At 41.0% G+C, this 27,939-nt stretch overlaps 1 protein-coding gene across 2 annotated transcripts in view; it reads right to left on the reverse strand.

Moving 5' to 3' along the window:
• Positions 1-27,939, reverse strand: part of LOC129816411 (nck-associated protein 5-like) — a 111,295-nt gene that overhangs the window by 9,154 nt on the left and 74,202 nt on the right. Inside the window, exons 8-12 of one of the 2 annotated variants that reach the window (XM_055870869.1) lie at positions 20,234-20,407; positions 17,167-20,072; positions 8,507-8,624; positions 6,788-6,869; positions 2,781-3,164 (exon numbers count right to left, since the gene is read on the reverse strand). In XM_055870869.1, the coding sequence (XP_055726844.1) occupies positions 2,781-3,164; positions 6,788-6,869; positions 8,507-8,624; positions 17,167-20,072; positions 20,234-20,407 (3,664 nt within the window). Of the gene's footprint in view, positions 1-13; positions 3,165-6,787; positions 6,870-8,506; positions 8,625-17,166; positions 20,073-20,233; positions 20,408-27,939 lie in introns of those variants that run through there. The other variant, XM_055870868.1, reaches the window with a different exon arrangement.

Consider the following 27,939-nt stretch of genomic DNA (forward strand, 5'->3'; position numbering starts at 1 on the left):
TGAGAAAAGGAGAAAAAGAGCAGTAGCTGAGAGAGCACTGTTTTAAGTTCTAAGACCGCATTATAACAGCAGTGTCAAGTTACCTTGGTTTTACAACCTCAGGTTTACAGCATCTGCAGTGCATACGAATTTGGTCAATTGTGACACTCCATGGATAAAAAGTTTTTTTTTTTTTACATTAAGTTACAGTTTGTTACTTTAAATTAAATCCCTTGATATATGAAGAGTGTTGTGCCTTACATCCATTCCCAGTAGTTAGACATGTTTCTGCAGCACCTCTATTTGTTTGAGCACAAACCTTTTTGTTTCAAACCAAATCTGACAAACAATCCTTGCTGTTGCGAAAAATGATTATTGTCATGGCACTGTCGAGTGTCATTACACACACAATGAACCTCGTGCAGAAAATAGGTTAAGGGAATACGTTCTGTTGAATTGCACACAGTAACAGGAGAGCAAGACAGTTGTAGAAGAAAACATCTAGAGCCTCTTTCACTGAATCTGGAGTTTGGATAATCAAAAAGGTTTGCTAGTGTCCCGTCTTAAGACACGGTCATCACTTAACATTGGTGATTTTGTTTTGTTTTTCCAGTTGACAGTACGCCCCACCTCAGAAATTGTGCCAACCAAAAAAATACAGCAGTCTGGGCCAACTGATCACCCTCTCTGCAATGAGGTATGAATTTAAATTACTGCCGATATTATTTATTTCTGTGAAATACATCTCTCGTGACAGGATCATTTTGTGTCTATTCGGCAGAGTCTAAACTGGGGCAAACATTTGCATATTAATCTGAGCAAGCCTCTCCTCTCTGCTCATTGAAAAGGTGATCATCTGCCTTGATGCTGGCTTTAGTTGTAGTAATAACAGATCACTGTCGCCTCCCGGACTATATTTACATAGAGTTATTGCCTTTTATAGGACCCTATTTCTATTTTACTGGCACCCCAGTGCCATAAAAGTCATAATGCAGGCATGACGGGACGTTGAAGTCCCCAGGCACACTTCAATAATACTTCCGTCAATATTGAGATAATGATTAACCTATTGTGATTGTATGTGGCATGATATTATCCCTTGATACTGCCTTCCATTGAAACACGCACTACAACCAGCATTTTAACCAGGGCCGGCTCTAGCATTTTGGGTCCCCTAAGTGAGATTTGATTAGCTCCAAATCGAATCCTCTGTTAATGCTCAAAGAATTCACACCCCTTGATTTTTTCCCCCCACATTTTGTGTGACTGACATAATTAAAAGTTGCTTTAAATTACAATTTGTCACTGCCGTACACACAATGGCCATAATGTCAAAGTGGAATTATGCTTTTCTAAAATTTTACAAAATTAAAAGCTAAGTAAGTATTCAACACCTTTGTTAGGGCAAGCCTAAATAAGTTCAGAAGTAAACATGTGCTCAAAATCACATAAGTTGCATGGACTCTGTGTGCAAGAAGTGTTTAACATGATTTTTGAATGACTACCTCATCTCTGTACCCCACACATACAATTATCTGTAAGGTCCCTCAGTCAAGCGCTGAATTTCAAACACAAAGACCAGGGATGTTGTCCAATTCCTCGCAAAGGAGGGCACTTTTGGTGTACGGGAGGGAGGGGGGAAACGCATTGAATATCCCTTTGTACATGGTTATGTTATTAATTACAGTTTGGATGGTGTATCAATACACCCAGTCACTACAAATAAACAGGCGTCCTTCCTAAGTCAGTTGCCGGAGAGAAGGGAAACTGGTCAGGGATTTCACCATGAGGCCAATGGGGACTTTAAAACAGTCACAGAGTTTAATGGCTGTGATAGGATAACATTATAGTTACTCCATAGTACTAAACTCATTGACAGAGTGAAAAGGAAGCTTGCACAGAATAAAAATCTTCCAAAACATGCAACAAGACACTAAAGTAATACTGCAAACAATGTGGCAAAGCAATTAACTTTTGTCTTGAATACAAAGTGTTCTGTTTAGGGCAAATCCAATACACCACATTACTGAGTAGCACTCTAGGCCGTCATTGTAAATAATAATTTGTTCTTAACTGACTTGCCTGGTAAAAAATAAATAAACATATGTTCAAACATAGTGGTGGCTGCATCATGTTATGGGTATGTTTATAATCGTTAAGGACTGGGGAGTTTTTCAGGATAAAAAAAATAAACAGAATGGAGCTAAGTACAGGCAAAATCCTAGATGAAAACCTGGTTCAGTCTGCTTTCCACCAGACACTGGGAGATGAATTCACCTTTCAACAGGACAATAACCTAAAACACATGGCCAAATCTACACTGGATTTGCTTACCAAGAAGATAGTTAGAGTTTTGCCTTAAATCTGCTTGAAAATCTATGGCAAGTTCTGAAAATGGTTGTCTAGCAATGATCAACAACCAATTTTGACAGAGCTTGAATAATTTTGAAAATAATAAATGGGCAAATGTTGCACATTCCAGGTGTGGAAAGCTCTTAGACTTACCCAGAAAGACTCACAGCTGTAATCGCTGCCAAAGGTGCTTCTACAAAGTTGACTCAGGGGTGTGAATACTTATGTAAATTAGATATTTCTGCATTTAATTTTCAATAACCTTGCTACAATTTCTAAAAACACGTTATAACTTTGTCATTAAGGTAATGTGTGTAGGTGGGTGAGAGAAAATATTTTTTATCAATTTTGAATTCAGGCTGTAACACTACAAAATGTGGAATAAATCAAGGTGTACGAATACTTTCTGAAGACACCGTATCTCTGGACAAGATATCTCTGGGCTTTACCTGAGGCTAGTCTGGGCAGCCTGCTCTGAGTATCACAGACACTGGCACAGGTCACAAGGGGCTCAGACAGGGATTGGATGGGCTGAAGGAAGGCCACAGTGGGATAAGGCACTGATTGGACAAGGGTCACAGTGGTGTCGGAAAACGAGGAGTTGACAAGCTCTGATTGGCTGCAGGGATGGTCCTTTGAGCCGCCAGGCACTCTCCACCTGGGTAATGGGGAGAGCGACACCTCTGCACTAGAGGAACTGGGCACAGTGGGTGGGCTGAGGGAGTGACCCCGGGCCGATGGGGACTTGGGAAGGAAGTGGAGGAAGGAGGAGGAATCAAGGAGGGTGAACGTTCCAATGCCGCTGTCCAATGTTCGCATCTTGCAGCCGGAGCCTGAGACACAAGGAGAACACATGATGGATCTTGGGAATGCAGGCAATGACACGAGTTACACACAACAACAGGAAAGAGATAACGGAATGACACATTGTTATATAATTGGTTGAAGAGAAATCAACAAAAGACAAGCACATGCCTACTGTAGTGCATCAAATAAAAATTATATACAATAATACTGCAACAATTATTTATGCCCTAAGAATAATCTAAACTACGTCATGACCAGTTTAATAATATAGGAATGAATGTGTTTCTAATATCATTGGGAATATGTCTCAACAACATGAATTGCAATCTCAAAGTGCAACACTATCCACAACATTATCCATTCAATTTCATGCATTTCTTTCTCTCCAACCTGATTTGATTGTATGTTTCCTTCTTGCCCCTGTCCTACCTCACCTACATTATGTTGTGCATGAGGGAGTCTTAACCAGCTGTGACTGGCTGCTGACACCCAGGCAGCCGTGTAGAATTTCAGTGCATTAATGCAACAGATGGTCTGGTTATTTCATTCTACCACACTCGACGAATGTCCTCTAAGAACCAAATGGATGGCAGATCAGTACAATTACATGTAACTGTGAGGCTGGCTTATGATTCCTTGCCAATTAGCACATGATGCCATTGTTTCCACCAGAGAAAAATGGCTTCACCCAAAGAAGAATCAGGTGGAATAAGATTGGGGGAAAATCAGGCACTTTAACCATTGATTTAGCGTCAGTGTCAAATGAGGTGAATATATGCTATTGTACTTGTTGGTGGCAAACCTATTGCTAATGAATTAATGTTCAAGCAGTATTGAATACGTATACATTTCAAATGTAATACAATTAACTGTGCACATCATATAGTATGCTGGGCTACATAATAGCTCAAGTACAGTAATTACTTATTTTTCATTCTCATACTTCTCGCTTTGATACAATGAAAAAAACGGCAGAGTTTCAGATTTTATGTGAAGGTTTTGAAAGAATTGGGTGAAAAAATTTTTTTTTTTTATTCCTGCTGTCATGAAATCGAAAACCTGATCAAGCCGCTGATGCTTTATTCTGAAATGTTTCAACTATCCCTCCAATGAACTTGCACAGACAAACACAGCTCAGAACAAGATATCCTGAATTCAAACATTAAAGTCCTTGTCACGCTGACATGATTTTTGACATAATATCCAGTAGATTTCTTAATCAACGGAAAATATTGTCTCCTCTCCAGTGATCCAGAGAGAAGCTTGACTCAAAACAGGTGGGCTGTTAACTGACAACTCCTTTGATAATTGGGTGTCTTCATTTAGTATGCATTTTATTCATACATCAAGAGGATTCAACTTAAACGATTCAGGTGGTCAGTTTCAAATTGTGATGAACAGCTCTAGAAAGAAATAACAATGATGAAAGTAGCTCTTAATTGCCTGTCGCACAAACAGGAGTAACTAATAAAGGTAAGAGCGCGATACAGATCGCAGACGTTATTGATTTGTGTTCTTGAAGGTAAAAATGAACAAGCACCTTTGTGACACCTTGCATGGGAAGGCAGCATCAGAGGGGCTGACCATTGATTGCCCTCCACAAACCCTTTGGCACTAGCTAAGGATCATGTCCTTGTCTGATCTCCTTTCAATTGGCCTGAAGGAATGAAAAGACTGAATGATGACTAACAAGCTAACACCTAAAAAGTTCAGGGGCTACAAACAGCCGAAGATGCACAAATGGAACAGTATTGAAATTGAAATAAAAAAATGGACGACTATAGTCCCCAACTGTTGTTAATATTCATGAGAAGGAGCCTAGTATTATACCTGGCATGATGTTCACAGTTCATCCATATTCAAGCATTCAAGATAATGTTTGACGTTCAATGCACAGCAGCATAGTTCAAAGTACTAGTCTAACATAGTCACATGTTCATACTAAAGCCTGTCATGCCATTTCAGTCAACTATACCCCAATAAGCCAAAATGGATGAATCAACATAGTTTCTTCATTATTTCAACTGACTTATCAACTTTTTTTTTTTTTTTTTTTTTTTTTTTTAACCTTTATTTAACTAGGCAAGTCAGTTAAAAACAAATTCTTATTTTCAATGACAGCCTAGGAACAGTGGGTTAACTGCCTGTTCAGGGGCAGAACGACAGATTTGTACCTTGTCAGCTCGGGGATTTGAACTTGCAACCTTCCGGTTACTAGTCCAACGCTCTAACCACTAGGCTACGCTGCCGCCCCATGGCTTATCAACTTTGCGTCAATGTGGCTAGGTGGTTGAATTTGCAAAAAGTCAACCTAGTCAATACAGTTTTTGTCACATTCTTAAGCATATTTTAAAGGCCCAACAGCTAATGAAGCTCTTTAAACGTGTGAAAACATTGGATCAGTGTTATTTCCTGATAGTTGCTGGTTGAAAATACAATCTACACAGGACCTTCTAATCAGCATGTTAGCATGGGTGGGAGGTTCGGCTTTCCACTGTGACATCACCATGCGGTAAATTGGTTCATTGACCAATAAGAAAGAGTTCCAAAGCTCTCTGCCAATAACAGCTAGTTTCCAGTTTTTCCTTCCTCACTTAGACCACTCCCAGACAGTCCTAACAACATTCTTGCTTGATGGAAAGCCATTACAGTTAGGTTTGTTACCCAGAAATTACTTGATGTTGATAAAATGGCTGTCATGGGCCTTTAAGCACACAGTGCCATAGGGTTTCAAGGTGTGGTATGGGTTGATATGGGTAGGGGTTCTTAGCCTAAATAGTTAGAAAATCACTTCAGTATAGACCAAAGATCTTTATGAGTCTATGAATTAATTCCGAGGAGACCTAAATGCATTTGTTACATGCAAACTGTACAGATGTCTTGGCAGACCGATTTTACAAGTAAATTAATTCAAAAAGCCAAATATTTAAAAACACATTAGAATATTCTCCTCAAATGGCACAAAGAAAATTGCTCAAATATGCTGAGTGACATTTAGACCTCCACTCACTCGGAAGTTGATTCTCGTTGCCTTTAAATTGGATACTTATATTACTTCTTCGACTCGTACAGAGTTGAAACATTTCATTTTAGTACCAAAGCCCCTGCCAAGCATGCTATCTAAATCGTCCTTAATTAGAGAGACAGAGCAAAAGAGCACTGTGCTTCAGTATTTCTCTGTGAAGTTAAATGCACAGAAGGAATTCAATAAATCTGAGTGAGGGGGTGTCACGTACAGTCAAAACAGTGTTTGCTCGGAACCTTGCACTTTTAACTGTGGTTCCATCTCTTTCACAGGTTAAACTGACATGACAGAAAATAGGTCAGAGGGCTAGGAAGGAAATCTGCCAGTATTAGCAATGCTTCAGTAATTTGATGGCTGAACATTTTTAACGGTTTCAGGACCAGGTTTGAAGAATACTGCATTGGGGTTTAAACAGAGGGTCAAATTGGCCTTGGCTGATGGAAAGAGTGCACTTGTGTAGATCTAATAGGATCGGATAGGTGCAAGTTGGGCTTATGACCATGAAACACTTATCCAATTCTTAAATCTACATGAAGTTCCTTCCTATGGGTAGGAGCAAAAGGTTGCTTCTCGACAGGTCCAATCTACCAAGTTCGATACAAATAGTTTTCTTAAATCCCTTACCGATCACGTGATCTTGATTGGGGCTCTTTAGTGCAGCTCCATTGTCGTTATCAGTCCTGAGGTTCATCCTCTGTGTCTTTGTCTGTTTATGGGAGCAAGAAGAGAGAATAATTATACCTGTATGGAACAGAGGACTAAATTGGGCTCTGTGAATTGTAAAGAAATAGATGAGGTGGCAAATAACCAAATAACCAAAAGGTTGCTAGATCAAATCCCTGAGCTGACAAGGTAAAAAGTCAGCCGTCATTGTAAATAAGATTTTTTCTTATCTGGCTTGCCTCGTTAAATAAAAATAAATAAATAAAATGACTTCTCTATACTTGTGACTACATCTTTTATATTTAAATTGTGGTTTGCAATCTACCACCATCAATCTATGATTATAAAGTGGTATGAATGTATTCCTTACAAACGCAGAGTCCCTGATTGGCTGACTCAAATGTCCTCTTTCATGCAGTCCTCTATGTTAAGACATGTTTTGAGGTCTTTGTAAAGCACAATCTCACAGAAATTGGCATTTTTGACTTATTTTTACCCCTTGGTAATCTAATTGAACAGCGGCGGTCAGACTTTTTGTTAAGTTTGGTGGGGAAAACTAATTTAATAAACAAATTAAATTGCCATTTTAGTTGTCTAGATTATCTATTTGTGCAAGAGGCTAACAATATTTATCTGAATCACATCAGGACAACGATGGACTGTCATTGAAAATGCTTCTAAGCAATGTTCATTCTAATGATCACTCCATTATCAAGACTGCCTGTGAATGTTTGTAGATACTGCATCTAAATAGTCCATAGATTTTCCTCAGTATCTACATGAAGTATTTCCAGTATCTCCTGCATGTTTGTGTGCATGTATGTGTGAAAGCATGTTGCGTTGCGTGAACGTGTGTTGGAGTGATTCACACAATCTGTGAAACACATGAAAGTTTTCTTCTGGTTATCTGTTTCATTGGTGTGTCTTTATTTATAAATCTTTGTTACAAATTTCTCTCTCTCTCTCCGATTCCTCTCCCGTCTCAGAGTTTTTTAATCTCTCACCCTAATTCCATATCCATCTGATCTGCCACATATCTTCCTGGGTCCTTTATATTCTTCTCATATTTTCCTTTCTTTCGGTCACCCACCCCTTGTTTCTTGAATTCATCTCACATTTCTATTTTTCCATTAGATGGGACCTTGCGAGGTCAGTTTTGATAAAACAGTAATTATTTAGCTTCACTTCCTTTCTGTATAGATTGTGGTATTATACAGAAATACTACCGTTCAGAAATTGTGTGTTCTAGTGTTAGGGAAGAGATTGCAAGTCTTTCAGAGGATCTAGGCTACTGACAGGTTGAAATGAACTAGCACAGTTAAATGTTAATATAATTCCCTTATCTTACTTAAGGTCCATGCAAAGTGGTGTTGGCACAAATTGTCATACACAGAAATACAGATTTATATAACTGGCCATGCAGAGACATGCATATTCAATAACAATCCTTAGACATTTAATTGGCACGCCGTAGAGTTATGGTCATTTAATTTTCCAGTCAATTCAGGAAAGTAATTGGACATAGAATTTGTATGGGAAAATGTCCATAACATTAATTGAGCAGTTCTCAATTGTAGTTCCAGTTACAATTTAAACCCTGCGCTGACTAAAATCTACATGAAATTGGCCCTAAACCGACAAGACAGTCCTTCTCTGCATTCCGGGTAAAATGGAATGTACCTTTGTGTCCTCACAGATGCCAGTTTGTCCTTGCATGTTGCTGTTAACTGAGGCTCCCCGGGAGGCCATCGAGAGGCAGAGGAGAAATGCATCTTGGGAGTCTCTTTTCCCCACCGAGCTGAAAGAAAACAGGTTCACTTGACCACTATAATCTATGTATCTTCATATTTACTCAACATGCCCAGGGTGTTCCAGATAATAAAGTATACTGTGTAGCTGCTGCCTACCTCTTGAATTCTCACTGTGTTAAGTGTCTGAAATGTGTCAGAACTGGTGTTAGGACTTATATTATAAATGTTTCTAACAGCGTTTAATAAAAAAATGGCTTAAGATAGCTGGGGCAATAAATCACCTCAAGGAAAGATATGAAGAGATCTGTTTGATGGTTCAGTCAAGTGGTGATGGTTAAGTGTACATGAGGTATGACTTAAAATGGAGAACTCAGTAGCTTTAATTCTTCAGACTAAGATGTTGGGATGGTCCAAAAGTTTTAGAACACCTACTCATTCAAGGGTTTTGCTTTATTTTTACCATTTTATACATTCTAGAATAATAGTGAAGACATCAAAACTATGATGTCATGTAGTAATCAAAAAAGTGTAAAACAAATAACAAATTTATTTTATATTTGTAACGGTTCTCCTCTTCCTCTTCATCCGAAGAGGAGGAGCATGGATTGAACCAAGACGCAGCGTGATACTTAGACATAATGTTTAATAAACAAAACAGAAAACACGAACGAACACTTGAAGTTACAAAACAAATAAACGATGTAGACAGACCTGAACGACGAACTCACATGAAACACGAAGAACGCATGAACACGAAAACTGCCTACATAAAACGAACAAACAAACAAACAAAACCGAAACAGTCCCATGTGGCGCAACGACATACACAGACACAGGAGACAACCACCCACAACAAACAGTGTGAAAACACCTACCTTAATATGACTCTCAATTAGAGGAAACGCCAAACACCTGCCTCTAATTGAGAGTCATACCAGGCAACCCTTAAACAAACATAGAAACAGAAAACATAGACTGCCCACCCAAACTCACGTCCTGACCAACTAACACATACAAAACTAACAGAAACAGGTCAGGAACGTGACAATATTTGAGATTATTCAAACAGACACCATTTGCCTTGACAGCTTTGCACAGTCTTGGCATTCTGTCAACCAGCTTCATGAAGTAGTCACCTGGAAGGCATTTCAATTAACAGGTGTGCCTTCTTAAAAGTTAATTTGTGGAATTTCTTTCCTTCTTAATGTGTTTGAGCCAATCAGTTGTGTTGTGACAAGGTGGGGGGGATGGGGGGTATACAGAAGAGAGACCTATTTGACTGCTTTGCACACTCTTGGCATTCTCTCAACCAGCTTTACCTTGAATGCTTTTCCAATAGTCTTGAAAGAGTTGTCACAAATGCTGAGCACTTAGTGGCTGCTTTTCCTTCACTCTGCAGCCGACTCATCCCAATCCAGCTCAATATGGTTGAGGTCGGGGAATTGTGGAGGCCAGGTCATCTTATGCATCACTCCATTACTCTCCTTGATAAAATAGCCCTTACACAGCCTGGAGGTGTGTTGGGTCATTGGCCTGTTGAAAAATACATGATAGTCCCACTAAGACCAAACCTGATGGGATGGCGCATCGCTGCAGAATGCTGGGGTAGCCATGCTGGTTAAGTGTGTCTGTGATTTATTTAGAATTCAAGGCAGTGCCAGCAAAGCACCCCCACACCATAACACCTCTTCATCCATGCATTACGTTGGGAAATACACATGCGGATATCATCCGTTCACCCACACCGCGTCTCACAAAGACACAAAGGTTGGAAGCAAACATCTCCAATTTGGACACCAGACCAAAAGACGCATTTCCACTGGTCTAATGTCCATTTTCTTGGCCCAAGCAAGTCTCTTCTTCTTATTGGTGTCCTTTAGTTGTGGTTTCTTTGCAGCAATTCGACCATAAAGGCCTGATGTGTCTGTTACTTGAACTCAGTGAAGCATTTATTTGGGCTTCAATTTCTGAGGCTCGTAACTCTAATGAACTTATCTTCTGTAGCAGGGGTAACTCTGGGTTTTCAATTCCTGTGGCTGTCCTCGTGTGGGCCAGTTTTATCATAGCGCTTGATGGTTTTTGTGACTGCACTTCAAGAAACTTTCAAAGTTCTTGAAATTTCCCGTGCTGACTGACCTTCAAAGTTTCTCTTTTCTTATTTGAGCTGTTCTTGCCATAACGTGGACTTGGTCTTTTACCAAATAGGGCTATCTTCTGTATACCACCCCTACCTTGTCACAACACAACTGATTGGCTCAAACACATTAAGAAGGAAAGAAATTCAACAAATTAAGATTTAAGAAGGCACACCTGTAAATTGAAATGCATTCCTGGTGACCACCTCATGAATCTGGTTGAGAGAATGTCAAGTGTGTACAAAACTGTCAAGGCAAATAGTGTCTATTTGAAGAATATCAAATATAAAATATATTTTGATTTGTTTAAAACCTTTTTGGCAACTATATGATTCCATATGTGTATTTCATAGTTTTGATGTCTTCAGTATTATTCTACAATGTAGAAAATAGCAAAAATAAAGAAAAATCCTTGAATGAGTAGGTGTTCGAAAACCTTTGACCGGTAGTGTACAGTCATGGCCAAAAGTTTTGAGAATGACACAAATATCCATTTTCACAAAGTCTGCTGTCTCAGTTTGTATGATGGCAATTTGCATATACTCCAGAATGTTAAAAAAAAGAGTGATCAGATGAATTGCAAATAATTGCAAAGTCCCTCTTTGCCATGCAAATGAACTGAATCCCCCAAAAACATTTCCACTACATTTCAGCCCTGCCACAAAAGGACCAGCTGACATCATGTCAGTGATTCTCTCGTTAACACAGGTGTGTGTTGACGAGGACAAGGCTGGAGATCACTCTGTCATGCTGATTGAGTTCGAATAACAGAATGGAAGCTTCAAAAGGAGGGTGGTGCTTGGAATCATTGTTCTTCCTCTGTCAACCATGGTTGAGGTCCCGTGTGGCTCAGTTGGTAGAGCATGGCGCTTGCAACGCCAGGGTTGTGGGTTCATTCCCCACGGGGGGACCAGGATGAATATGTATGAACTTTCCAATTTGTAAGTCGCTCTGGATAAGAGCGTCTGCTAAATGACTTAAATGTAAATGTAAAATGGTTACCTGCAAGGAAACATGTACCGTTATCATTGCTTTGCACAAAAAGGGCTTCACAGGCAAGGATATTGCTGCCAGTAAGATTGCACCTAAATCAACCATTTATCGGATCACCAAGAACTTCAAGGAGAGCGGTTCAATTGTTGTGAAGAAGGCTTCAGGGCCAAGAAAGTCCAGCAAGCGCCAGGACCGTCTCCTAAAGTTGATTCAGCTGCGGGATCGGGGCACCACCAGTACAGAGCTTGCTCATGAATGGCAGCAGGCAGGTGTGAGTGCATCTGCACGCACAGTGAGGCAAAGACTTTTGGAGGATGGCCTGGTGTCAAGAAGGGCAGCAAAGAAGCCACATCTCTCCAAGAAAAACATCCGGGACAGACTGATATTCTGCAAAAGGTACAGGGATTAGACTGCTGAGGACTGAGGTGAAGTCATTTTCTCTGATGAATCCCCTTTCCGATTGCTTGGGGCTGCCGGAAAAAAGCTTGTCCGGAGAAGACAAGGTGAGCGCTACCATCAGTCCTGTGTCATGCCAACAGTAAAGCATCCTGAGACCATTCATGTGTGGGGTTGCTTCTCAGCCAAGGGAGTGGGCTCACTAACAATTTTGCCTAAGAACACAGCCATGAATAAAGAATGGTACAACACATCCTCCGAGAGCAACTTCTTCCAACCATCCAGAAACAGTTTGGTGACGAACAATGCCTTTTCCAGCATGATGGAGAACCTTGCCATAGGGCAAAAGTGATAACTAAGTGGCTCGGGAAACAAAACATTGATATTTTGGGTCCATGGCCAGGAAACTCCCCAGACCTTAATCCCATTGAGAACTTGTGGTCAATCCTCAAGAGGCGGGTGGACAAACAAAAACCCACAAATTCTGACAAACTCCAAGCATTGATTATGCAAGAATGGGCTGCCATCACTCAGGATGTGGCCCAGAAGTTAATTGACAGCATGCCAGGGCATATTGCAGAGGTCTTGCAAATATTGACTCTTTGCATCCACTTCATGTAATTGTCAATAAAAGCCTTTGACACTTATGAAATGCTTGTAATTATTCTTCAGTATTCCATAGTAACATATAACAAAAATATCTAAAGACACTGAAGCAGCAAACTTTGTGGAAATTAATAATTGTGTCATTCTCAAAACTTTTGGCCACGACAGTATACAGTTGAAGTCGGAAGTTACATACACTTAGATTGGAGTCATTAAAACTAGTTTTTCAACCACTCCACAAATTTCTTGTTTAACAAACTATAGTTTTGACATGTCGGTTCGGACATCTATTTTGTGCATGACACAAGTCATTTTACCAACAATTGTTTACGGATAGATTATTTCAATTATATTTCACTGTATCACAATTTCAGTGGGTCAGAAGTTTACATACACTAAGTTGAATGTGCCTCTAAACAGTTTGAAACATTCCAGAAAATGATGTCATGGCTTTAAAAACTTCAGATAGGCTAATTAAAATAATTTGAGTCAATTGGAGGTGTACCTGTGGATGTATTTCAAACTCAGTGCTTCTTTGCTTGACATCATGGGAAAATCAAAAGAAATCAGTCAAGACTTCAGAAGTAAAATTGTAGACCTCCACAATCTGGTTCCTCCTTGGGAGCAATTTCCAAACGCCTGAAGGTACCACGTTCATCTGTACAAACAATAGTACACAAGTATAAACACCATGGGACCACGCAGCCGTCATACTGCTCAGGAAGGAGACGCGTTCAGTCTCCTTGAGATGAACGTACTTTGGTGCGAAAAGTGCAAATCAATCCCAGAACAACAGCAAAGGACCTTGTGAAGATGCTGGAGGAAACAGGTACAAAAGTATCTACAGTAAAACGAGTCCTATATCGACATAATCTGAAAAGCCGCTCAGCAAGGAAGCAGCCCCTGCTCCAAAACCACAATAAAAAAGCCAGACTACGGTTTGCAACTGCACATGGGGACAAAGATCCTACTTTTTGGAGAAATGTCCTATGGTCTGATGAAACAAAAATAGAACTGTTTGGCCATAATAACCATCGTTATGTTTGGAGGAAAAAGGGGGAGGCTTGCAAGCCAAAGAACACCATCCCAATCGTGAAGCACGGGGGTGGCAGCATCATGTTGTGGGGGTGATTAGCTGCAGGAGGGACTGGTGCACTTCACAAAATAGATGGCATCATGAGGCAGGAAAATTATGTGGATAAATTGAAGCAACTTCTCAAGACATCAGTCAGGAAGTTAAAGCTTGGTTGCAAATGGGTCTACCAAATGGACAGTGACCCCAAGCATACCTCCAATGTTGTGGCGAAATGGCTTAAGGACAACAAAGTAAGGTATTGGAGTGGCCATCACAAAGCCCTGACTTCGATCCTATAGAAAATTTGTGAGCAGAACTGAAAAAGCGTGTGTGAGCAAGGAGGCCTACAAACCTGACTCAGTTACCCCAGGTCTGTCAGGAGGAATGGGCCAAAATTCCCCCAACTTATTCTGGGAAGGTTGTGGAAGGCTAGCCTGAAACATTTGACTCAAGTTAAACAATTTTAAGGCAATGCTACCAAATACTAATTGAGTGTATGTAAACTTCTGACCCGCTGGGAATGTGATGAAAGAAATGAAAGCTGAAATAAATTATTCTCTCTACTATTATTCTGACATTTCACATTCTTAAAATAAAGTGGTGATCCTAACTGACCTAAGACAGGGAATTATTACTAGGATTAAATATCAGGAATTGTGAAAAACTGAGTTTAAATGTTTTTGGCTAAGGTGTATGTAAACTTCCGACTTCAACTGTATATACAGTATATATATATATATATATTTTTTTTTACACATATTGAACCTTTTTTTTGGTCAGGCACAGACTACTGTACCTTAATGCTTTCATTTGTTTTTCTTAAACAGTACCGGTTACCTCCAGACGAGTCCTGTGTCACTTGTGGGGGTCGTAGAGAAAAACTGAGAGAATTTCCTCTTTCCACAGTGGAGTCCCATTAGTTTGTAGCTCAAACGGTTCGGACGCTACCAAACAGAATTGACACATCGACCGTACCGACTTCAGACGAGTCTCCTGACACTTGTGGGGGCCTTAGAGCAAAACTGAGTTTGTAGGCCAAACCGTTCGGACCCAACAGACATTTAAGTGAGAAGACTAATTTTTGTAATGTCTCATGGTCTGAGTAACACAGCTCTAGCTCTGCTACCTTAGACAGCAGATTAGGAATTGCGACACTAGTGGTTTTGATGGATTGAGACGCATCCAATGCAAAACAAACAGATCTCTAGTTTAAACTGAGGGATTTTGATGGGGATTTTTTTGTAATGCAACTTAGATTGATGCACAGGTGCGTCAATCAACTCTAGGGGGTTTAACCTGTTGGGGATGGGGGCGCTGTTTAGACTATTTATGCTAATGTGGCTAATTTTTTAAACGGCTTCCCACAAAATCCTTGATCGTACAATATGCATATTATTATTATTATTGGATAGAAAACAGTCTATAGTTTCTATAGGAGTTGAAATTTTGTCTCTAAGTGGAACAGAGCCCATTCTACAGCAATTTCCCTGACATGGAGTCAGATTTGAGAAACGTTGGCCACTTTTCTGAAGTCATTTAAACGGGCACTGTCGTTGCTATGACTATACGGACACTTCTTACGTCTTCCCCTGGATGCCTTTACGTGATGACGATTCCAACGGGCTCGATTGCTCGTTCACAGGCACTACAAATGAAAAAAACCTTTAGCTAGCAAGTCTTTTCTTGCTGCGTAACGCGCGTGGAAGACACCGACCCTCTCCTGTTCCAAGCATTAGTTTAGCCTGTTATATTTCTCCGGTCATCTTTTCACTCGTTATAGGAGTTACAAACATCACAAAGTAGTTAATTTAAAGCGTTTTATAGCAATTTATATCCGTTTAGTGCGATTTTGGGACATTTATTTTTGCAACGATGTGAAAAGTTGGGAACGCTTTTCAGTTCATCCCGAACGTAGTTGACATTTCCACATGGCAAGAGGACAGCTTTCCACCAAAAGACGATTTCTCCCAAGAAAGGATCATTTGCCCAAGATACTGATGGAAGAACAGCTCAAGGTAGGACATTTTTATTATGATAAATCGTGTTTCTGTCGAAACATTTTAGTGGCTTAGGACGCCATGTTTTTTGACGTAGCTTCGCTTGGCGCAAACTGTATTGAAAAGTAAGGATAAATTAAAAAATGTAATAACGCAATTGTATTAAGAATTAAATTGTCTATCAATCCCTGTCCACCCTATATTTTTTAGTCACGTTTATGAGTATTTATGTATAAGAGTAGATCACTGTCTAAGTGGCGCAAGGACGTTTTCTTTACCAGCTTGTCTACATTTCACATTGTCTAACCATGATTTTGGTGGCTAAATATAAACATTTTCGATCAAACTGTATATGCATGTTGTAATGTGATGTTACAGGAGTGTCATCGGAAGAATTCTGAGAAGGTTAGTGAAAAAATTAATATCTTTTGGCGATGTTGACTTTTATCGCTCACTTTGGCTAGAATCAATGCTGGGCTGCTATGTGCTATGTGCTACGCTAATATAACGATTTATTGTGTTTTCGCTGTAAGACACTTAGAAAATCTGAAATATTGTCTGTATTCACAGGATCTGTGTCTTTCGATTCGTGTATGCTGTGTATTTTTACGAAATGTTTGATGATTAGTAGTTAGGTAAACACGTTGCTCATTGTAATTATTCTAGTCCATTTGTGATGGTGGGTGCAATTGTAAACTATGCCATATACCTGAAATATGCACTTTTTTCTAACAAAACCTATCCCATACCATAAATATGTTATCAGACTGTCATCTAATGAGTTTTTTTGTTGGTTAGGGGCTATAAATATCTTAGTTTAGCCGAATTGGTGATGGCTACTGGTGTTGGTGGACAAATAAAAGATGGTGGAATATGCTAATGTGTTTTTAGGTAATAGATGTACATCTTTACATATTGTGTCTTCCCTGTAAAACATTTTAAAAATCGGAAATGTTGACTGGATTCATAAGATCTGTGTCTTTCATTAGCTGTATTGGACTTTAATGTGTGAAAGTTAAATATTTTAAAAAAATATTTTTTTTGAATTTCGCGGCACTGGTTTTTCAGTGGGGGGGGGGGGGTGTGCCGCTAGCGCCACGCTGATCCTAGACAGGTTAAGCAGAGATACTGATGTTGGATTTCGTTGATTTCAATCATTACTGCATCTCTGGCTACGAATATCAAAATCAACTTTAAGTGAAAAGTGACAGTATATTTCGGCCTTTGTGGTAAATATGACAAATGCATTTCAATAAAGCAAAGCATTATTTTGTAATTAATGAGATGTTACATTGTCTTGATGCCTCTCAAAAACATTATTTTCCAAGCAGTAAAACAGTCAACAAGACTTCTCAGCTACCCAACCTAAACAATATAAAAGCCTTACCTGTCCATTCGATGACCTTCACTTTTCCTCCTCTCCTTTTTGTCGGACTTTGCCTGCTTCCCACCCAAGAGAGATCCAAGCTTTGGCTCCTTCTTCTCCTCCTTTCCCTTTTGAGTATCTACGTTTTTGCCACTCGGAGCAGGGAGCTTGTTCTTGCGGAATCCAAACCAGTTTGCCAGGGATGAGACGGATTTCTGCTTAGTTTCAGTTGTCTTCTCCTGCTCCTGAGATTTCTGAAAATTTTCCTTGATTCCCAACATGACCTTCTCCTCGATGGTGGACTGCCTCTCTGGTTCCCCATGGATGGGTTCATAGAAGGAGCTAGAGAGCTGTTTCTCAGTCTGGAGTTGTGATGTTGAGTTTAACCTCTTGTGTTTCAGATCAAATCGATCACTGGAAGCTCTCAGATGTGTAGGTAGTGGCAAGCCTTCCTCAATCATGAAATTGTTAACAGGGGATCTGTTCATGGGACAATGGTAGCTGTTGGAGCAACTCATACTACCCCAAAATACATCACCAAGAGAGTTCAAAGAGCTTCCTGAGTTAGTTTTGATGTGAGTACGGACTTTTCCTGACCTGCTGACGTTTGGTCTGTCCATGTAACGTGCTCCGAAGCTTTGACTGCGAGCCTTTGCTCCGTTCATGCCCATAACTGGGTGGATAGGAGGCCGGGTAGAGACTGAGACTGAGCGCTTGAATAGCCAGCCCTCTTCATCAAATCCCCAGTCCAAAGTTACACCATTCTCTGCTGCTATAGGTGGGAGTGCAGGCTCCTCTAGTGAGCTACAGCGGGTCTTGAGAGTTCTCCTAGCATTGGCCTTGGCTACAGCTGCATTGACACAGTGCATCATTGGACGTGTGTAGGTGTCCTGGTAGAAGTTTTCAAATGTCTGCACTCCCTTTGTACCAGTGTTAACTGTGGAGTTGTTGCCCGGCTTTGAGGTTGACTCATTGGTTTTGGAGTCAACAAGAATGGATGACTTCACTACCCTGGTCACAGAATGTTGAGAGTTACTAACTATGCCATGGCAGAGAAGAGATGCTGAAGCCTGAGGTAAGAGCTCTGTACTTTGTGGCTCGTCATTGCTTTGCTGGGACACAGGTGAACAGCCCTGGTTTGGCACCACAAAGGGGACACTATTTTCTTGATGGGAGGCTTGTGCCACAGTCCAGCTCAGTGAGGGTTGGGAATAGGCTGTTTCCTTAGATTCTTGAATAGGGGTAGAAGTTGGTAAGGGATGGTGAACTTTGGTAGGGGCCCGTTTCGGTGACTTTTTCATCTCAGAGCCCATTTTAGGATCCATATGACGAGTGTCTTGCATTTTGATGGGGGCTTGAACTTGCTTTTGTAAAATAGATGAATGATGACTTGACTGAGATTTGGTGCTACTGGTGGTTGCCTTCACGGTGCTAGAGGTTTGGGGCTGAACCACAGGCTTATGTGCCTGAGGTAATGAGTCATAACCAGGTCGTATCAGTAGGGAAGTGGTCCGACCTGGTGGGGGTGGAGGAGAAAGGGACCTGATATCATTGCGAGGGGGATCAGAGTGCTGGTCTTGCTGTCTCTGATTGAGTGGAAAGCAGGCTGAATTGTTGGAGTTGGGGGCTTTTGCTCCACAGTCATTCCTTGATGGGAGTTTGGAGACTTTGGATGGGCTCTTGGGGTAATCATTCAGCCCAGGTGGCTTAAATACCTTGACCAGTTTCTGAGGTGAAGAAGAAGGGGAGCTCTGTACTGTATTCTCAAGTGGCCCTGACGTTCTTGCACCAGTAGCATTCTTACCTTTCTCAAACATTTGTACTGATGCCTTTGCTGGACCAGGTGCCTTGCTGAGGTAAGTCTTTGTGCCAGGGCCACTGGACCCAGGAGTGTTCAAGTGGTTCTTGGACCTTTGATTGACCTTTATCAGCTTCTGATGTAGAGGCTGGTGCATTGTGGCCTGGTCTGGGCCTCCGTCCGCACTCTTGCTTCGGAGGAAAAAGGCCTTCCTTGCTGAGTTGCAGGCCTTAGGCTTTGCTTTCCTCTGTCGGGACTCCAAAATGGTGTAGTCCTTGGTATCAATTTCACCCTGGCTGTTTGGCTCTCTGTAATGCTTCGTATCCATGGAAGCACTGCGCTGTCTGGCCTCACTAACCCAACTCAGAGCTCTGGATGCTGGAGGATGAATGGGTAGTCTCACTTCCCTAGCCCCTGTCTCTAGTTGTTTCACTGTAACTTTTTCTTGTGGCTGTTTAACACTCTCTGGCCTCAAATTGCAACTGTCCATAACATTCCAGTTTGTAAAGGCAGACTGCTTGTCTTTTTCTATCCAGTTTGTATTCTCAAGTCCACTCACAGTGGTAGGGGTCGCCGTTGGGCTAAGTCCAGGCTTCAGTGTCGGTCCCTTGAGCAAGAAGACATCTTTGATAGGTGAGAGGGAGTTGCTGGGACTTCTTACGAGTCTTACAGGCTCCTCTTGGGAGTTGTAGTCCGTAAAGCTCTTTTCCCCTTGTGCCATTCCCAATTCAGACGCAGGCTGTCCTTCCAGATGGTGAGTGTCTTTGATGGGTGGGCAGCAGAACTCCCTGACTGGGGATTGAGGCGATTCATCATCTGCATCGTCCGAGTCAGAGATTAAGGTACTGACGCCTGCTCCTGGCTTGAAAGGCTTTCCCTTTGCCAATGCGGGCAGTACCCCTATTGGCCCACACTTGACCCCTAGAGAGTATATGCCCTCGTTGGAGGTCATGCAGTTCTTGAAATGTGATGTGGAGGCAAGTGATGATGGCTCCTGGGGAGCTGGGCTGCGCATTTGGAGCCTCCTTAGGCCCTTCAGAATGTGGCCCTCTTTCCAGCTTAGGTCCGGCTGCTCTGCTGAGACAGAGCAATAAGTTGCACTCATCCTCTTCTCTCGATTTATTGCAGACTGTTACAAAAGAGAAAGACAATTTAGTCATCAACAAGGAAAAAAGAAGACATTGGAATTTATTGATGAATGTTGAGGAATCTTCCTGCATAGTAACTTATTACAAGTTAACTTCACTGTACGCAACAGCAATTTGTTTAAGATCAGACTGGGAGACTCACCTGCTTGGTGGAGCCGCATCCTTCTGCCCAAGTATGTGAGCCACTGGAGTACTCACTACAGGCACTGGATAAGGAGGCCTCACTGCCACTGCAGCTACTGCGTGGACAGGTCAGACTCAGCAAGCTGGGCCACCTCACTGCAGGAACACCTGCCTTCCCATTCCGTTGGACCTCCTGAAAAATAAGGAGTGTGTTCAAAAATTCAATTCAATCTTTACTGCCTCTGGAGAGTAGATAGTGATCCAGGCACCTACTGCTCAGTACGATACAATGTAACAATTAATGTGCAGCAGAAGAGGCCACAGTACTATGTACAGTTGAAGTCGGACATTTACATACACTTAGGCTGGAGTCATTAAAACTAGTTTTTCAAGCACTCCACAAATTTCTTGTTAACTTCTCTAGGATAGGGGACGACAATTTCACTTTTGGATGAATTGGTGCCCAAATTGAACGGCCTCATACTCTGTCCTGGATCATATGATACGTATATTATTATTACTATTGGATATAAAACACTCTGAAGTTTCTAAAACTGTTTGAATTATATCTGTGAGTAAAACAGAACTCATATGGCAGGCAAACTTCCAAACAGGAAGTGAAAATTCTGAAATGGGTCGCTGTGAAAGTCATCGCCTATTCAATTCTCCTATATTTATGGATCTGTATGCACTTCATACGCCTTCCACTAGATGTCAACAGGCAGTAGAACGTGGAATGAAGCGTCTAGCATGATGTGGGGCCGAACGAGAGCTTTTGGAGTGACTGGTCAGGCAGATTGCCAGTTCTTGGCCATGCACTCTGGGCATGGGATGTCCTTGTCTGTCCTGAGTTATATAGACATGAAGAAATGCTCCGTTTGGGACGTTATTGGATATATATGAGAAAAATATCCTGAAGATTGATTCTCAACTGAGTTTGACCAGTTTATTCGATTTGTAATATCCCTTTTTGAAGTTTTCGTTCATTACCGTAAATTTGTATGGACACATGTACTACACATGCTAGCCAAAGTTGCTAATTTGACAGAAGTAATGGACATTATAAAACAAAACAACGATTTATTGTGGAACTAGGATTCCTGGCACTCCATTCTGATGAAAGATCATCAAAGGTAAGGGAATATTTATGATGTAATTTCGTATTTCTGTTGACTCCAACATGGCGGAGAATGGCTGAGCGCTGTCTCAGATTATTGCATGGGATGCTTTTTACTAAAGTTATTTTTTAAATCTAACACAGCGGTTGCATTAAGAACCAGTGTATCTTTAATTATATGTATAACATGTATCTTTCATCAAAGTTTTATGATGAGTATTTCTGTATTTCACGTTGCTCTCTGTAATTATTCTGGCTATTTTGGAGCCATTTCTGAACATGGCGCCAATGTAAAACCAAGATTTGTGGCTATAAATATGCACATTATCGAACAAAACATAAATGTATTGTATAACATGATGTCATATGAGTGTCATCTGATGAAGATGTTCAAAGGTTAGTGATTAATTTTATCTCTATTTGTGGGTTTTGTGAAAGCTATCTTTGCTGTGAAAAATGGCTGTGTTTTTTTGGATATGGTGGTGAGCTAACATAAATATATGTTGTGTTTTCGCTGTAAAACATTTAAAAGATCGGACATGTTGGCTGGATTCACAAGATGTTTATCTTTCATTTGCTCTATTGGACTTGTGATTTCATGATATTATATTATATTATATTATTTACCTGTGGCGCTATGCTAGGCTATGCTAGTCAGCGTTTCTGATGACAATGATCCCGGATCCGTGATGGGTGGTTCATAGTTTTGGCGAGTTGGTTAGGATATCTACTTTGTGCATGACAAAATAATTTTTTCCAACAATTGTTTAAAAAAAGATTATTTAACTGGGTCAGAAGTTGACATACAGTAAGTTGACTGTGCCTTTAAACAGTTTGGAAAATTCCAGAAAATTATGTAATGGCTTTAAAAGCTTCTGATAGGCTAATTGACATAATTTGAGTCAATTGGAGGTGTACCTGTGGATGTATTTCAAAGCCTACCTTCAAACTCAGTGTCTCTTTGCTTGACATCATAGGAAAATCAAAGAAAATCAGCCAAGACCTCAGAAAAAAAATTGAAGACCTCCACAAGTCATCCTTGGGAGCAATTTCAAAAAGCCTGAAGGTACCACGTTCATCTGTACACATCTGTACTCAGCCATCATACCGCTCAGAAGGAGAGGCGTTCTGTCTCCTAGAGGTAAATGTACTTTGGTGCAAATCAATCCCAGAACAGCAAAGGACCTTGTGAAGATGCTGGAGGAGACAAGAACTAAAGTATCTATATTCACAATGAAACAAGTCCTATATCGACATAACCTGGAAGGCCGCTCAGAAAGGCAGAAGTCTGCTCCAAAACCGCCATAAAAAAGCCAGACTACGGTCTGCAACTGCACATGGGGACAAAGATCGTACTTTTTGGAAAAATGTCCTCTGGTCTGATGAAACAAAAATAGAAATGTTTGGCCATAATGACCACCGCTTGCAAGCCAAAGAACACCATCCCAACCCTGAAGCACGGGTGTGGCAGCATCACGTGGAAATGTTTTTTGGGGATTCAGTTCATTTGCATGGCAAAGAGGGACTTTGCAATTCATCGCAATTCATCTGATCACTCTTCATAACATTCTGGAGTATATGCAAATTGCCACCATAATTTGCAAATAAATTCATAAAAAATCCTACAATGTGATTTTCTGGATTTTTTTCCTTCTCATTTTGTCTGTCATAGTTGAAGTGTACCTATGATGAAAATTACAGGCCTCTCTCATCTTTTTAAGTGGGAGAACTTGCACAATTAGTGGCTGACTAAATACTTTTTTGCCCCACTGTACATACATGACTTACAGATGATGTGTTAAAAGCGTGCTATAATTGCTCAATGCAACTCTGGGTCAAATCCAGATAGAAACACCCTGAAGGATGGCAAGTGTTGTGTGCGCTGTGACTCCTTTTTAAATAGCATTGATCTCTAGAAGGGCTGCCATTGCCAGCTTTCGCTCAAAATCATTAGTGTCATCTGTTAGCAATAATTGATGTGAATAGTAAATAATTGCATCAGGGAGCTGGGGGCGAGGCCAATTTGGTCCATTTATTGATATTCCCCTAGTATTTGATGATCCGCTCTATTCTTTATTTCCCATGCGCTGCGTCAGAATGCCAAACCAAAGCACGTTCCAGCGGACTAATCTGGGAGCTAATTACCATTGACAACTACAAGAGTTTCTCAGAGATTTGACATCACTGATACAGTCAGATAAAAACATTCAATTTACAGCAGCAACTACGATTCAAGGGTGACTTCAGTTCCAGTGCTGGGAGAATTTTTCCTCCTTTCATTATCTCAGGGACTTTGAGGGAAGTTTGATTACTGTACAATAACTCAAATGTTTTTTTTTCTTCCCTAAAACACTTTTTTTTTACCTAAAAGGCAGCAACACTTTGGAGTTGGCACAAAAACATTTTGTGCCTAGACCTAGACCATTGATTCCCAACCAGGGCTTACTAGGACCCCTGCGAGTACTTGGCTTATCCACAGGGGGTACTTGAGAAGACTCATGAGACCATAGGCCTACTGGTGAAATGCACGAGGGGTACTTTAGAGGTACTCCGGGCAGAGCAAAAGTCAGTTGGTGGTACAGTAACCGAAAAAGGTTGGGAACCACTGACCTGGACAATTTAAATGTCTTTCCTTTTGTACATTCCTCAAATAGTGGTTCATCCTCTGTACAAGCAATGTAATGAGTGTTATTAATATAGCCTTTTGAAGAAAATTAGACAAACTCCGCAGCGCTGACAGTAATTACTACAGATTTCAATCACACTGATTTCTGTGCAACATTGCTTATTAAATGACTTTAGATGGAGGGAGATAGAATATTCAAACATGTCCTGGGATTTTATATAATTAGGGACTTAGAACATTGTCTTTACGGATGAAGCAGGTATTTTGGTGAACATACATTGAGAGTGGAAAGATTCCGGAATTCCTGTTAATTCGATCCTGATATTGGGAGTCCTTCAAACGGGATTTCGGGAAAACCAGGGAATTTATTGAAAGTTCCTGGAATTTTGCAACCCTACTTAATAACAATCAAATGTCAATCTGAGCAGGTCATTAGCCTGCTTACTCTGTGCCCCTCCAAGAGCTGAGTTAACATTGGTTGACATTACCTCATTCTTATAAACAATTGACAGGAGTCAGATTCCAATGTTGAAGGACTAAACATTTTACCATTATTTAACTAGGCAAGTCAGTTAAGAACATATTTGTATTTTCAATGACGGCCTAGGAACAGTGGGTAAACTGCCTTTTCAGGGGCAGAATGACAGATTTGTACCTTGTCAGCTCGGGGATTTGAACTTGCAACCTTTTGGTTACTAGTCCAAAACTCTAACCACTATTGACACCATTTATAAAGATTATCAAAAATATCTGTATAATATGGTGCTGGTGCACCTTCTTCACCACACTGTCTGCGTGGGTGGACCATTTCAGTTTGTTCGTGATGTGTATGCCGAGGAACTTAAAACTTTCCACCTTCTCCACTGCTGGCCAGTCGATGTGGATAGGAGGGTGCTCCCTCTGCTGTTTTCTGAAGTATACAATCATCTCCTTTGTTTTGTTGACGTTGAGTGAGAGTTTATTTTCCTGACACCACACTCTGAGAGCCCTCACTTCCTCCCTGTAGGCTGTCTCGACGTTGGTGGTAATCAAGCCTATTACTGTTGTGTCGTCTGCAAACTTCATGATTGAGTTGAAGGCGTGCATGGCCACGTAGTCATGGGTAAGCATGCAACCTTGTGGGGCCCCAGTGTTAAGGATCAGCGAAGTGGAGATGTTTCCTACCTTCACCACCTGGGGGCGGCCCGTCAGGAAGTTCAGAACCCAATTGCACAGGGCAAGGGTTGAGACCCAAGGCCTCAAGCTTAATGATGAGCTTGGAGGATACTTTGGTGTTGAATGCTAAGCTGTAGTCGATGAACAGCATTCTTACATAAGTGTTCCTCTTGTCCAGATGGGACAGGGCAGTGTGCAGTGTGATGGCGATTGCATCGTCTGTGGACCTATTGGGGCAGTAAGCAAATTGAAGTGGGTTTAGGGTGACAGGTAAGGTGGAGGTGATATGATCCTTGACTAGACTCTCAAAGCACTTCATGATGACAGAAGTGAGTCATTTAGTCATTTAGTTCAGTTACTTTTGCATTCTTGGGTACAGGAACAATGATGGCCATCTTGAAGCATGTGTGGACAACAGACTGGGATAGGGAGAGATTGAATATGTAAACACACCAGCCAGCTGGTCTATGCATGCTCTGAGGCCGAGGCTAGGGATTCCGTCTGGGCCGGTGGTGGGTCTTTGATGTCATGGGGCTATTTTGCTTCCACTTGTCCTGGGGCCCTTGATAAGGTCAACGGCATCATTATTTTTACCCGGTACCAGGACATTTTAGCCAAAAACCTAGAAGCCTCCTTCGGGAGGCTGAAACTTGGCCACAAGGGGATCTTCCAGCAGGATAATATCCCCAAGCACACATCAAAACCCCCCCATCCTAAAAAAAAAGTATAATTGGCTACAAAATTTACATTTTGCAATGGCCATCTCAGTCTGCAGACTTTAAACCCATTAAAAACCTGTGGTTTGAATTGAAGAGGGCAGTCCATATGACTAGACTAAGGATATCAAGGATCTGGAAGGATTCTCTATGGAAGAATGGTCCATACAGAATCGTATGTGTTCTCCAAGTCATAAAACATTTTAGAAAAAGGCTCAGTGCCGTTATCCTCAAAAGGTGAGATGTTGAAAGGTATTGAAATCAGGGGCATCCATAATTTTGACCCCTACCTTTTAGCCTCTCCGAGCAATAGTGTTGGTGTAAAATTATATAATTTACAATTTTTTTCATACAATTTAGCTTAGTATTTAAATTATTTATTTTATACAGTCATTTTTGCTCATCTTTATCAAGGGTCTCAATAATTTGGACCCCACTGTATATGTGCATTTACAATCAAGCAACGTATGTCAGGAGTTCTCATTGGTAAAACGTACACTCTTTGCATGCGTAGGACATTGCTCAGTGATTGTTTGAAAGACTCCACAACACTACAAAAAAACATTGCATATTGAAGACTTTCTGGAAACTTGTTTGGAGAATAATTACGCTTCAAAACCCTCAGAACATTGTAGATTGCGTAAAAAAATGCCACAAGAAAGTGAACAATATCTGTGTTTGTGTCACACGTGTACAGTAGAGACAAATATTGGAGAAATTGTTGATGCGTCTCTACTGATGTCACTTTGTCTCAAACATCTATTATTCTGACCACGAACGCTGAAATGGGAGCAAAGTAAACATGATTTATTGACATGGTTCTCTTTGCAATTAATCGTTTGTAGCAAACATTTCCAAATATATCTCTATATCCCCTCCACTATATCTCTATATCCCCCCCACACACTACCCTAGCTAAGATGACACGCTACCCTCACCTGTGTCTTATGGCTTGAGGGTAGAAGCTATTTGGGAGCCTCTTGGACCTAGACTTGGCTCTCCGGTAATCATTCTCCTCAGTGCTCTTGTCCCTCTCGTTTCCCCTGCCCACATTCTTCCCCTCTCCATTCCCTGACCCCCACTACCCCTACCTCAGCTAGTCACCCTCTCCCCCTCTTCTACATCTTCTTCTTCCTCTTCTCTTCCCCATCTCTCCTATTTCCTCTTGGTTGCTGAGCACCATGCCTTGCAGCCCACACAGTAATTAGGCTGTACTGCAGTTCACATTCATTTTCACACTAGGCAGAGAGATGGTGAAACCAGCACTGATGGCACTGGAAAGCCAACAGATAAAGTTAGGTCTTGGCCCATGTAGCGTAACGTAACCCTGAGGGAAAGAATCTCCTGTGTGCCTCTATGTGATCTTTCTACAGAGCCTCAATAGAGCCTCAAACCTCTCTAAAGTGACTTATTGTCTTGGGGTGAGTTACCCAAAACCTTGGTATGTTATGGGGATTCTGAGTGGCGCAGCGGTCTGTATCTCAGTGCTAGAGGTGTCACTACAGACACCCTGGTTCAAATCCAGGCTGTATCACAACCAGCTGTGATTGGGAGTCCGGGTTTGGCTGGTGTAGGCCGTCATTGTAAATAAGAATTTGTTCTTAACTGACTTGCCTAGTTAAATAAAGTTCAACCCTCCTGTTGTGTTCGTTTCATGTTAATTAATTCTGAGTACCCGGTCCAAAATGACTAATATATCCGATTATAAATACATATTATCACCTAATGTTGTGTTAGATCTTTTTATCAACTTTTTATCAACTTTATCAACATTACAAGTTTTGAACTTCTATTTGCTATTTATGGCCTGCAGGCCTCATTGACCTGAGCTTATACAACTTGTTTTTGAGTAAAAAAAGCATAATGCATGGATTATTTTGACTACAACAAATATTCAGTTGAAACGTATTGTGCTACTTATCAGACTACTTCACTGTCAGTATCCTGGCCTCTCCTCCTCCTGGCCTCTCCTCCTACTCCTTCCTGGCATCTCTCCTCCTCAAAGATATGATAAAGAGCCTCACATACAGTATATCGTTTGGTCATTGTGCTGCCACAGAAAGAATTGTTAGCAAGGCCTCAAAAAAGCTTTATATACCAGAGCTTCGAGA

Source organism: Salvelinus fontinalis, chromosome 19 (genome assembly GCF_029448725.1).
Source record: "Salvelinus fontinalis isolate EN_2023a chromosome 19, ASM2944872v1, whole genome shotgun sequence".
Lineage (NCBI taxonomy): Eukaryota > Metazoa > Chordata > Actinopteri > Salmoniformes > Salmonidae > Salvelinus > Salvelinus fontinalis.